The sequence below is a fragment of the Rhinopithecus bieti genome, unplaced genomic scaffold (genome assembly GCF_001698545.2).
Source record: "Rhinopithecus bieti isolate Rb0 unplaced genomic scaffold, ASM169854v2 scaffold_7438, whole genome shotgun sequence".
Taxonomy (NCBI): Eukaryota; Metazoa; Chordata; class Mammalia; order Primates; family Cercopithecidae; genus Rhinopithecus; species Rhinopithecus bieti.
Genome location: NW_016805589.1, coordinates 386,338 through 398,915, shown reverse-complemented (window position 1 = coordinate 398,915; position 12,578 = coordinate 386,338). Strand labels below are relative to the sequence as shown.

The following is a 12,578-nucleotide window of genomic DNA, read 5'->3' as shown; positions in this document are numbered from 1 at the left end:
CAGTCTATGCTTGGCCGCGTCGCGCTCGCTCAGCAGCCTGGCGGTGCGCACCTCGCCATTGTGCGCCCACACACCGAACAGCCCGGGCTCCGTGGCCTTGAGCAGCTGGTACGACAGCCAGGCGTTCTGGCCCGAGTCGCCGTCCACCGCCACCACCTTGGTCACCAGGTAGCCCGGCTCGGCCGCCCGGGGCACCAGCTCGGTGCAGGGCGCGGAGCCGTTCTGCAGCGGGTACAGCACGAAGGGCGAGTTGTCGTTGGCGTCCAGCACCAGCACGCGCACCAGCGCCTCGCTGCTCAGCGCCGGGGAGCCGCGGTCTGTGGCGCCCACGCGGAACTTGAACTCCTGCAGGGCCTCGTAGTCCAGCGATCGGAGGGCAAACAGGTGGCCGTTGTCCGCGTTGATGGAGACCAGGGAGGAGAGGGGCAGGTGCGGGTCCTGGGATGGCAGCAGCGAGTAGGTGACCTGGGCGTTGGTGCCTGAGTCTCTGTCTGTGGCGCTGACGCTGCCGATGTGCAGGGCGGGGCTGTTGTTTTCGCGGACAAACAGGGTGTAGGAGGTTTGGGTGAAGGCGGGGGCGTTGTCATTGACGTCGGAGACCAGCACGGTTATGTTGTACTTGGTTTTCAGCCTGGGTGTCCCCAAATCAGTGACAGTGATGGTGATGTTGTACTCGGATCTGGTCTCTCTATCCAGTGCGCCTTCTGATATGAGGGTGTAAAAATTCTCTACGGATGGTTTCAGGACAAAGGGGAGATTGTTCTCAATGGAACACACCACTCTTCCGTTGTCTCCAGAGTCTAGATCAGAAACACTGAAAACAGCCAGTACAGTCTCTGCCGAGTTCTCGGGGATAGGGCTGTTTACTGAAGACAAGGTCAGTTCCGGTGGGTTGTCGTTGACATCAACCACCTGGATTATGACTGTAGACTTTCCGGATAGGCCTCCGCCATCCTTGGCCTCGATGTCGACTTCATAACTATTAATCGCTTCAAAATTCAAATATTTGACTAGTTGTATATCACCAGTAATTGGATTTAGCTGAAAAGTTTTGCGAATTTCTTCAGAAGCATGAAAAAATGCGTATGATATTGTCCCAAAACTTCCTGTATCTAAATCAGAAGCCAAGACTGTGACAATGACAGAGTTAACGGGGGTATTCTCTAGAACTGCAACCTCATAGAGCGGCTGTGCAAATTCTGGTGCATTGTCGTTTATATCTAAGACCTGGATGTTTATCTGGGCTGTCCCAGACCGAGGGGGAGCGCCGCCGTCCAGCGCAGTGAGCGTTAAGCTAAGCTCGGGCTGCTCCTCCCGATCCAGCGCTTTATCCAGTACTAGTTCCGGGTACTTCCTTCCGTCCCTACGACTGAGAGTGAGTACGTGGAAGTGGGAATTCGGAGTGATAGTGTAGTTTTGGAGGCTGTTTCTTCCCACATCCAAGTCCTCAGCATTTCCCAAAGGAATTACTGCTCCTGGTAGAGTGCTTTCTAGGATTTTCAGATCCATTTCATTTTCAAAGAACACCGGAGAATGGTCATTTACATCTATGATATGGAGCTCGTTTGTAACAAACTGCAAAGGGTTTTGCAGTAATATCTGAAAATGCAGTATGCATGGTTCTGTGGGGCCGCATAGCTCCTCCCGGTCCAATTTCTCATTCAGAAGCAAATCACCTGTCTGATGACTGAGCTGAAAATGCTGTTTGTTCCCTTTGGACACAACTTGGGCTCCCCTCGCGGCCAGTTCCTCTACCCTTAGCCCCAGATCCTTTGCTAGGTTGGCTATTAAAAAGCCCTTCTCTTTTTCCTCAGCCACAGAATAGCGTCTTGACTCGGACCCAGCCAGAGACCCTCCCAGAAAAACAAAGAGAAGCAGGACTTGCCTTTGTCTAAGAAATCGCTCTCCTCCCGCCTCCATTGCACTTTCCGTCACGCTTTTCTTGGGAATGTCTCCAAGCTGAACCTCAGATAGCGCTGGGAAACAGTCTTTTGCCCCACAACCTTTGCAGACGGCCTAGTCAATAAGCCTTTCCAGAGACTCAGACTTGCTGACTCAAAAATCTGCCTGGGCTCACAACCCCTGGTTTACCACACTGGATCCGTGCGTCACCAAGCAAGCACAATGCCCGTGGTTTAATTCGCCTTCTTAGTCAACAGCGCCACCATGCGTTCGCTTGCAGTTTCAAAATCTTGGAGAAGGTGTTTTTGTTTTTGCTTTATCGTTTATTCTTATCAACCCTGGTTGACGCTACTGGAGGAGTTTCTCATGTTATATGAATTAAATACGTGCAATCTAGGGAAATAAAATGCGCTCTTATCTAAGAGCAGCGATTCTTCCTGGTAGAGTCCTCATTTACATGATTTAGCGGAAGTGTACAGACACTAGCTTACCCCTCCCCTTCTGTAATAATTACACACAAACTTCAAAAGATTTTTCCTCTAGATGATAGCATGCTTCACTATTCTATTTATGTTTTTCTTTTTTTTCTAAACTTTGTGAAATGAGTCCGAATTGCCTATACCAGAAAAGTAAAAGGAAAAGACACCTCCTGCAAGGTGGTAAAAAGGAAAATACGTCATGTCAGAGGTGGATCCGGAGGGCTACAAATGCCTAATTTCTTCCACATTATCACGCTCAAGGAACACTTAAAATGCTTTCTCTTCTTATTTCAGAGCGAATTTACAATTATTCATTTCATCTGTATTAGCTTGTTTCCACAGATAATTGTTGAGTCTGTAGAAGTTAGGCAAGTGGTGGTAACAAGACAATGTCTGTATATCTTATAACAATTTTCCACCCAGTGGGTGTACAGTCTTTAAACAGATGTTTAAACAGTGTGAAAAGTGATACATAGAAAAGGTACTGAGTGCACTGAAAGTATGCAATATGGGGACCTACGTTAATGGAGAGTGATTAAGAAAGTTTCCCCCAAGGTGCACCATTTAATCTGAAACATGAAATAGGAGAAGTGTGCCAAGCTAAGACTGTAGAATGTGTGAAGGCCCTGAGAGAGCGAAGCATAGCTATTAAGAGATAATGAATGAAGGACAGTGAATACAAAACTTAATGTCTCAAGAGTAAGTGGAAAGGAAGGCTGAAAAGGTAAACCAAGGCCAAATAATGGGTGCTTGGATTTTATTCTGAGAACAAAAGGAAGCCATTGCAAGGTTGTTGGTAGAGAAATAAAACAATGCAAATATGTGTTCAATGTAGCCTCTTTTGTACTTCTACACAATTATCAAGAATGTTTGCTCTTAATACTAGTGATACTAAAAATAATAGCAATTTCACTTTTATGTCTTTATATTGAGTATAACTGCAAGCTATTCAAATACCTGTTATCATTTGGGGTAGAAGAAGAGAAACTTTGTGACTTATCCAAAATCCTACAGGTAATGAGTTGGTTGATCAGAGACTTTTGATACCAACACAGCGCTCTACCCCACTGCTAATCTCAAAACAAGACCTTCAAAGTTAATATTACAATTTTAATAGGAAAGTTCATTCAAATGTATGTAAAAATCATATAAAAATGTAAAGATAGACTGAGTAACATTAAGAATTAAGATTTGTTTTAATGTATGGATCAGAAAGTAAACGGCAAGAAATGAAAACAGTTGAGTGAGTCATTTAGGGAACTATGGAAGGAAATTTAAGTAACAAAATTAAAAACCACAATTTCATCTGTATTTCTTAAGCCAGTGGACAGGAGAAGAGGCTCAATTTAAGCATTAAGAGAAAAAGGAAAAATATGTTGAAGGAAAGCAACAACAGAATGATAACTGCATGTTTGAACAACGGTGACCAATTCAATTAATAAAAAAAATTGTAATTCATTGTACACCGAAGAGTATTTGGTTCCAGCAAAATGTTTTCCTTTAAGTGTTTTAGTTTATTTAAATATCAATATATCACAGGTAAAATACTTTTCTCTCTTTCAATCATGCAAAAATTTTATTAAGAACCTAGAATGTTCCAGTGACTGTGTGAATCATGCAATAAATGAGGGAGCTGTTGAGAAACAGAACTCAAGCACCTTTATAAAAAAGCATTGAGAAGTCTAGGGAAATGAAAGGGGGAAAAATAGAAGTAGCTAGTGGAAAAAAAGTGAGTGGTGCTAGATACATTTTTCTCCCGAAAGGCTTATTTCTAAGTGAATCCTAAATGCTCCAGAAAATGTTAAAAACAGCAATACCAAGCTATATTTGAGGTTTCTAAAGGTCAAGGACAAAGACATGTACTCCCTCATATTTTTTGGATTTTAATGAAGTGCTCAATGTTAATAGGTTATTAATAATTTTAAAAGATTTTAAAGGGGGGGAACTGGAATAAGCAGAGGGCTCTTAAAAAGCTATTTGAAAGAGAAAGCATGATGCATTAGCATGACTTTGAAAACTGCTAGATGTGTATTATTTATCTACATTTTAGAATATTAATGATTAATTTTTGACAAAAATTTATTAGAGCACTTACGATGTTAATGCCTTGTAGAATCCAACAGTTAGAATTCTTACAATCTCTAAAGATTAATACTTTTTATATGTCAATATTTTAAGAAGTATATATATTGGGCCTGGGGGCGGTGGCTCATGCCCTTAATCCAGCACTTTGGGAGGCTGAAGTGGGCAGATCACCCGAGGTCAGGAGTTCAAGACCAGCCTGACCAAAATGGAGAAACCCTGTCTCTACTACAAATATAAAATTAGCCGGGCATAATGACTCATGTCTGTAATCCCAGCTACTTGGGAGGCTGAGGCAGGAGAATCGCTTGAACCTGGGAGGCAGAGGTTGCAGCAAGCCGAGATTGCGCCACTGCACTCCACTCCAGCCTGGGCAACAAGAGCAAAACTCCATCTCAAAAAAAAAAAAAAAAAGTACATATATTGAAAAATGTAAGGACGGTGCTTGCTATATTATTCATAAATATACCTATTTAAAGGGTTAGCCAATGTGAATTCATAGGATAGAATTTACACTAGCCTAAGAGGATATAACAAACACATATATTCTGGGCTGGAAAATATAACTCATGTAATGATAACAAATATTTTCAAATGTAGGACTTCAAAATTATCTAGGACCATGGACTGTGAGGTCTGGAAAAGATGCTCTAACTTAAAGATTTCTGAAAATACAAAATTTACACTTTAAATGCAATTAAATTGCAATGAAACTAACGAACAATTAGAATACAAAGAAAATTTACATTCATTATACCGCAAAAACTCATACTTTATAAATACCAGTAATATGCATAGAATTGGAATAAGATAGTTACGTTCTAATAAAAGGAGACACCTCCAATGGGCAAAGCAGTGAAAAAGGACTTTCCACAAATTAAATGAGACTAGCCTCAGTAGATCCTTATTAACACTTAACTGAATTCAAAGCTCTTCCTGAAACTGGGATTTGCCTCACTAACCCTCTCTGCACCCTGAGCAACGAAGTTGGGGATAATTGGCTTCAGGAACTTGAACTCATTTGTCCCGGAGCCTCCAGTCAGACACACTTCGTACTGGTAGCTCTGGGACAGGGTCCCGGTGCCGCTCACGTCCACCAGATGCCCTGGAAAGGGACCCTCGGGCACCGAGCAGCGACCCACCGAGGCCTCCCTGCTCCTCCTGCACAGCCGCACCGCCACGAACAGGAGCACCGACAAGAGGAACAGCGACGACACTGAGGCCAACGCCACCACCAGGTAGACGGTGAGCGAGTCGGCCTGGGCCTGGGCCGGGGCCGCCTCCGGGAGCGGCAGGTAGGGCTGGGAGAATCCGTCCACCAGGAGCACGTGCACCGTGGCGGTGGCCGAGCGCGGAGGCTCGCCATTGTCCTTGACCAGCACCACTAGCCTGTGCTTGGCTGCATCGCGCTCGCTCAGCAACCTGGAGGTGCGCACCTCGCCATTGTGCGCCCACACGCCGAACAGCCCGGGCTCCGTGGCCTTGAGCAGCTGGTACGACAGCCAGGCGTTCTGACCCGAGTCACCGTCCACCGCCACCACCTTGGTCACCAGGTAGCCCGGCTCGGCCGCCCGGGGCACCAGCTCGGTGCAGGGCGCGGAGCCGTTCTGCAGCGGGTGCAACACGAAGGGCGAGTTGTCGTTGGCGTCCAGCACCAGCACGCGCACCAGCGCCTCGCTGCTCAGCGCCGGGGAGCCGTGGTCTGCAGCGCCCACGCGGAACTCGAACTCCTGCAGGGCCTCGTAGTCCAGCGACCGGAGGGCGAACAGGTGGCCGTTATCTGCGTTGATGGAGACCAGGGAGGCGAGGGGCAGGTGCGGGTCCTGGGGTGGCAGCAGCGAGTAGGTGACCTGGGCGTTGGTGCCTGAGTCTCTGTCTGTGGCGCTGACACTGCCGATGTGCAGGGCGGGGCTGTTGTTTTCGCGGACGAACAGGGTGTAGGAGGTTTGGGTGAAGGCGGGGGCGTTGTCATTGACGTCGGAGACCAGCACGGTTATGTTGTGCTCGACTTTCAGCCTGGGTGTCCCCAAGTCGGTGACAGTGATGGTGATGTTGTATTCGGATCTGGTCTCCCGGTCCAGGGCTGTGCTTATCACCAGAGTGTAAAAGTTCTCAACAGAAGGTTTCAATAAAAAAGGAAGATCATCTTGGATGGAGCACACTGTCCTTCCGTTGTCTCCGGAGTCAGGATCTGAAACGCTGAATACAGCAATGAGGGTGTCCTGCAAGTTTTCTGGGATCTGATTGATAAGTGTCGACATAGTCAGTTCCGGAGGATTGTCATTCAAATCCATCACTTGGACAAATACCACACAAGTTCCAGATAGGCCCCCACCATCTGTCGCCTGAATATTTACTGTGTACGTCTGGATGGATTCGAAATCCAGTTTCTGTCTTAAAAGGAGTTCTCCCGATTTTGCACTTAATTGGAACGTTTTGCGAATGTCTTCAGAGGCTTGGGAAAATGCATAAGATATTTCTCCATTAGTTCCAATGTCTAAATCCCTGGCAGAGACGATGGCAACCTGGGATCCAATAGGGCTGTCCTCCGGGATCTGCACCTCATAGAGCAGCTTTGTAAACTCTGGGACGTTGTCATTGATGTCCATAACTTCAATCCGTACCAGGGCCGTGCTGGACCTGGGTGGAGTCCCGCCATCTAGCGCTGTGAGGGTTAACCTGATCTCAGGCTGCTCCTCGCGATCCAGGGCTCTGTTCAGCACCAGCTGTGGTAATATTATGCCATCGAGACTGTCTTGTAAATTAAGATGGAAGTGGAAATTGGGACTGATTGTGTAATTTTGGAGACTGTTGGTTCCTACATCCAAGTCCTGGGCACGTTCTATTAAGAAAGTAGTTCCAGGAGTGATACTTTCTGGAATTTTCAAAAGTATTTCTTTGTCTAGGAAAACTGGGGAATGATCATTTATGTCCCTAATCCGTAGCTCCGCCTGAAAAAACTGCAAGGGATTTTCTAGTAACACCTGGAAAGGTAAGACACAGGGCTCTGTGGGGCCGCACAGCTCCTCCCGGTCCAATTTCTCATTTAACAACAAATCCCCGGTCTGCTTATCGACCTGCAAATGCATTTTTTTTCCTTTGGAAACGACCCTGGCCCCCCTCACAGCAAGTTCTCCTATCTCCAGCCCCAGGTCTTTTAACAAATTGGCCACAAAGGAGCCACTCTCCGTTTCCTCGGCCACTGAGTAGTGCCTAGGCTGGGAACTAGCCTGAGCTATGCCCAGCAAAACAAAGAATATCAGGACTTGCCTTTGTTTCAGAACGCGCTCCTTCCCCTCTCCGGCCTCCATTGCCTTCTGGTCTCACACCAAACCTGCTCCAGCTCGGGCTCACGTTGTCGCTGACTCTATCTCCCCGTATCTCGCTGATACTGGGATGAGCGGACAATCCTAGGGCCCGGATTTCCCCGAGCGACCTCCTTAGAAAGCCTCCTCTTCCTGCTTGCTGCTTCTTTAGTTGAGTATCTGGGTGAAGGAGCGTCGGCTGGGTGCTTTGTTTCTGCTACTTCTAAGGCTGCAGCGCCACCCCGCGTCTCTTCCGAGTATTTATTTTCTCCTAAACTAAGAAAATCCCAGTGCTTTCTTTCAGGCTGATGGCAATAGAAATTGAGTATTTTCAAGTAGTGTCTCTCAATATACCGAAGTCTTATTGGCGTTTCGAAAGACTCTTCATTGCACCCATAGAGACATGGCAAGAATAAATAAATCTTCACTTCAATTCCCTCACAGATCCAAGCGTTTTTTGTTTTTTTGTTTTCAAACTGGAAAAAATAAATTTCAGAACCTGGAAGGGAGTGATCTCAATCCTAGCATGCTTCAGAAAAAAGGCTTAGACTAAGAAAGTTCTATTTTATTCAGAGTTTGGGCGATGTGTGCAACTCAGTGGTGGTTAGGGTTACTTAGGTTACCATCATCACACTCAAACCCAACAGAAAACACAGAGACCCAGGAAAAGCACAGAATCCAAATAAGAGTATTTTAATGGGCACTGAAATAGTCTCCTTACTCATACTTCTTTCTTTGCACTGCTCCCGCTTCACATTTCCCTGAACTTTGATGTGTCTGAGCCTCATGAAACTCTCCAAGAGCAGCCAGATATCTTCTTCTTGTAAATGTATCAATATTATTTTCCTTTCTAATGCCTAGGAGAACTTTCAACATAACCTCAATTCAATTACCACATCTAGTAAAGTCAAGAGCAATTTCATAATATTAAATAGCCAGTAAATATTCCAGTTTCCCCAATCATCTTTAAAAATGTATTTCCAGTGATGGTTTCTTCTATCTGCTTCCAAACAAGGTATATATGTCATTGTTTGTTGTTAGATTTTTTAAATTTTCTGTCTCTTTGGGTTTTTTTAAATGTTAATATAAAGAAATAAGTTATCAAGCCACAGAATGACACGAAGGAAACTTAAATGCATATTTCTCAGTGAAAGAATCCAGTCTGAAAAGGAAATGATACTGTATAATTCCAATTACATGATACTCTGAAAAAGGCTAAATTATAGAGACACTTAAAAGATCAGTGGGTATCTAGGAAGAAGAAGGAGGGGGAATGAAGAGGTTAACACCGGGGACTTTACGATACTATAATGGTAGATACATGACATTATGCAGTTGTCAAAATCCACAGAACTATACAACACAAAGAGTGAACACTAAACTGTGAAATTTAGTTAATAATTTACCAGTATTGGCTCATCAATTGTAACAAATGTATCACAGTAAAGCAAGATTTTGATAACAGGGAAACTTTGAGTGGGAGAAAATCGGTATGTGAGGGGAACTATTTGTACTGTTTGCTCAATTTTCTGTAAAACCTAAGGCTGCTTTAAAAAATAATTTTACTTTGGGAAGCCGAGGCGGGCAGATCACGAGGTCAAGAGATCAAAACCATCCTGGCCAACCTGGTGAAACCCCATCTCTACTAAAAATACAAAAAACAATTAGCCAGGCGTGGTGATGGGTGCCTGTAATCCCAGCTACTTGGGAGGCTGAGGCAGGAGAAGCACTTGAACCCGGGAGGCAGATGTTGCAGTGAGCCAAGATCATGCCTTTGCACTCCACGCCTGGTGACAAAGTGAGACTCCGTTTCAAAATAATAATAATAATAATGATAATAATAAATACTAGGATGTGTCTCTAAAAGATCCATTGGGTTAAAAAATTGGGGGATGAAGAAAAAAATTAAATATATAGAAAAGTTAAAACAACTATACACAAACTACAATTCTAACCTCCATCCAAATTAACAATTGTTTGTTTTACCATATTTATTCTATCTTATTCTGCACACACACCTGCTTTTCTGCTGACTCATATGAAAGTAACTTGCAGATATCATATTTCACCTCTAAATATTTCAGCAGGTATCACATAATTACAATATTATCTCATATAATCATAATGCTACTATCATACTTAAGAAAATTTGAAAAAATTCTACAATGTTATCTAAAATCCAGTCCCAATCAAATTTCACTGTCTTTCCGTTATCTTTTCCTTAATTTTGATAAGAATTCACATTCATTCAAGTTCCTTTGACAAATGCACTTACTTTTAAACTATTTGTTATAAGGAATATCTTAGAAACTTTTCAACCAACTTTGATAATGGTATTTGGGTGTTAGATCTATTTACTCTAGAATAGTCTCCCATCCTTAATGACATTAAATTTCTGAAGTGTCCAGACTAGTTGTTTTGTAGGATGTCCTACATTCTGAATCTGATTGTTTCTTCATGGTATCATTTAACCTGTTCTTCTATCCCCTGTATTTTCAGAAAACTGGACTGGATTATTTATTAAATGTAACAATAGCATAATATTTTAAAAAGCTCTCATTTATCCTCTGTAACTGCCAAAAAAAGGATAATCACAGTTTCCCTTTCTTAACATTTAGAAAACATGCCTATCTCTACCTGGTGATATTAGTTTTTGCTTTTCATGACTATTACTTTTATATGGATGTTATAATAATTCAAAATATTTTAATTCATTGACATTGAACATTAAACAAATTCATTGAGGTGAATAATATCCAAGGCCCAAGTTTTTAAAAACAGCTTTTTATATAAGCTGCAAAACCTAATTAGGGTCCAAAATAGATGTCATGAAGATCAGTTATATCATACAGGCAGGTTATAACTGGAAGGTTACTTGAAATTTTAAGAAAATCCCAGTGCTTTCTTTCAGGCTGATGGCAATAGAAATTGAGTATTTTCAAGTAGTGTCTCTCAATATACCGAAATCTTATTGGCGTTTCGAAAGGCTCTTCATTGCACCCATAGAGACATGGCAAGAATAAATAAATCTTCACTTCAGTTCCCTCACAGATCCAAGCGTTTTTTGTTTTTTTTTTTTTCAAACTGGAAAAAATAAATTTCAGAACCTGGAAGGGAGTGATCTCAGTCCTAGCATGCTTCAGAAAAAAGGCTTAGACTAAGAAAGTTCTATTTTTATTCAGAGTTTGGGCATGTGTGCAACTCAGTAGTGGTTAGGTTACCATCATCACACTCAAACCCAACAGAAAACCATAGAGACCCAGGAAAAGCACAGAATCCAAATAAGAGTATTTTAATGGGCACTGAAATAGTCTCCTTACTCATACTTCTTTCTTTGCACTGCTCCCGCTTCACATTTCCCTGAACTTTGATGTGTCTGAGCCTCATGAAACTCTCCAAGAGCAGCCAGTTTTCATTAAGTCTTCAGTAGCCTGGTAAAATCTTAAAGATAGTTTTCTATTATATCTTATATCTTATATCCAAAGATGTTTACATGTTTACATATAGTAAATTTATTGTAATGAGGGAATCTATTACATAATTTTAAAATTATGTTATTACAATAAGTTTAATTTCTTAGGTTTGGCTTTACTTTTCATATGCTGCACAAGCAGAGCCATTATCCTAGGTGTCACTTTCACAATTTTGAAGTTTTGTTTCAATAAAATCTAACATATTAAAATATTACACAAATAATTTTATATATAGGAATAGAAAATATTTTCAAAACACTAAAAAATGAAAGCAAGTCATTACAGTCTTATTACAAAAGTACAGCCATTCAAAAAATAAATAAGAACACATTGTTCGAGTATCTGTCATAATTAAGCCTCTCTTTTTGGGACGAAAGGGTGATTTGATCTTTTGACTGCCATAAGATGAAAATTACAAGAATTAAGAGAAAGGGTAGTCAAAGGGATTTACATGACCATTTTCCTATCAAAGATAATACCAAATGATAGGGAGATATTATCCCCACTAGTATCCCTCTTTAAATAGAGAGGGATCTTCAGCTTTTCAATGCCTTCTGCCCGTAAACTGGCTTTACTTAGCCATAAGATGGCAGAAGAAGGAGGTGTTTTCAGTGATCTAACACTAAGACTCTGCAGAAAATATGAGAGAAATATTCTAGGATGAGAAGGGAGTGTTCTGGCATAGTTTATTACACTAATCTAGGGGGAAAATTGGGGGCATATTTGACTAATTTACTTTTGCCTTATTGAGGATACAAATAAGTTTTCCCATAATCTATCAAGACATACATTTCATGAAGCTCAATCAAACAGGATTTCAAAATAAAGGTCGGCTAGACGTGGTGGCTCACACCTGTAATCCCAGCACTTTGGGAGTCCAAGATGGGTGGATTGTTTGAGTCCAGGAGTTGGAGACCAGCCTGGGCAATGTAGCAAAACTCCATGTCTACCAAAAAAAAAAAAAAATCAGCCAGGTGTGGTGGCTCACGCCCATAGTCCCAGCTACTTGGGGGTCTAGGGTGGTAATATCACTTGAGCCCTGGAGGCAGAGGTTGCGGTAAGCCGAGATCACACCACTGAACTCCATCAAGCCTGGGTGACAGAGTGACACCCTGTCTCAAACAACAAAAACAACAACAAACAAGCAAATGAAACATGAAATAAATGCCACTCAAAAGGGGGAAATGGTGTTGTTTATTCTCTTTCCATAGGACAAATAAGCAAGAAAAGGTTTTAAAAGTGATACCTGCACAAGAATCTTGCCCAATTTTGTTTAAGGAGAACCATCAGAGTCTATTAGGACAATCTGTCCCCTTGAAAATAAAAATCTTGAGCAG

At 42.5% G+C, this 12,578-nt stretch overlaps 2 protein-coding genes and 1 long non-coding RNA gene across 3 annotated transcripts in view; 1 reads left to right on the top strand and 2 right to left on the bottom strand.

The window, feature by feature from the left end:
• Window positions 1-2,091, bottom strand: part of LOC108530186 (protocadherin beta-15) — a 172,872-nt gene extending 170,781 nt beyond the window's left edge. The window contains exon 1 of the mRNA XM_017872882.1: window positions 18-2,091. Coding sequence (XP_017728371.1) covers window positions 18-1,920 — 1,903 coding nt within the window. The 5' untranslated portion in view covers window positions 1,921-2,091. The remainder of the gene's footprint in view (window positions 1-17) is intronic.
• On the top strand, window positions 340-2,329 carry LOC108530191 (uncharacterized). Its single transcript, XR_001885774.1, has 2 exons — window positions 340-429; window positions 1,815-2,329. It is a non-coding gene; the product is annotated as an uncharacterized LOC108530191 (long non-coding RNA).
• Window positions 2,330-5,187: 2,858 nt separating this feature from the next.
• On the bottom strand, window positions 5,188-8,169 carry PCDHB2 (protocadherin beta 2). The gene has a single exon (XM_017872877.1). The coding sequence runs from the start codon at window positions 7,772-7,774 to the stop codon at window positions 5,378-5,380; it is 2,397 nt and encodes a 798-aa protein (XP_017728366.1). The 5' UTR covers window positions 7,775-8,169; the 3' UTR covers window positions 5,188-5,377.
• Window positions 8,170-12,578: the final 4,409 nt, after the last annotated feature.

What these genes read in the sequence shown, in the direction of transcription:
- PCDHB2 (XM_017872877.1), bottom strand. Translation starts at nt 7,774, where the DNA reads ATGGAGGCCGGAGAGGGGAAGGAGCGCGTTCTGAAACAAAGGCAAGTC.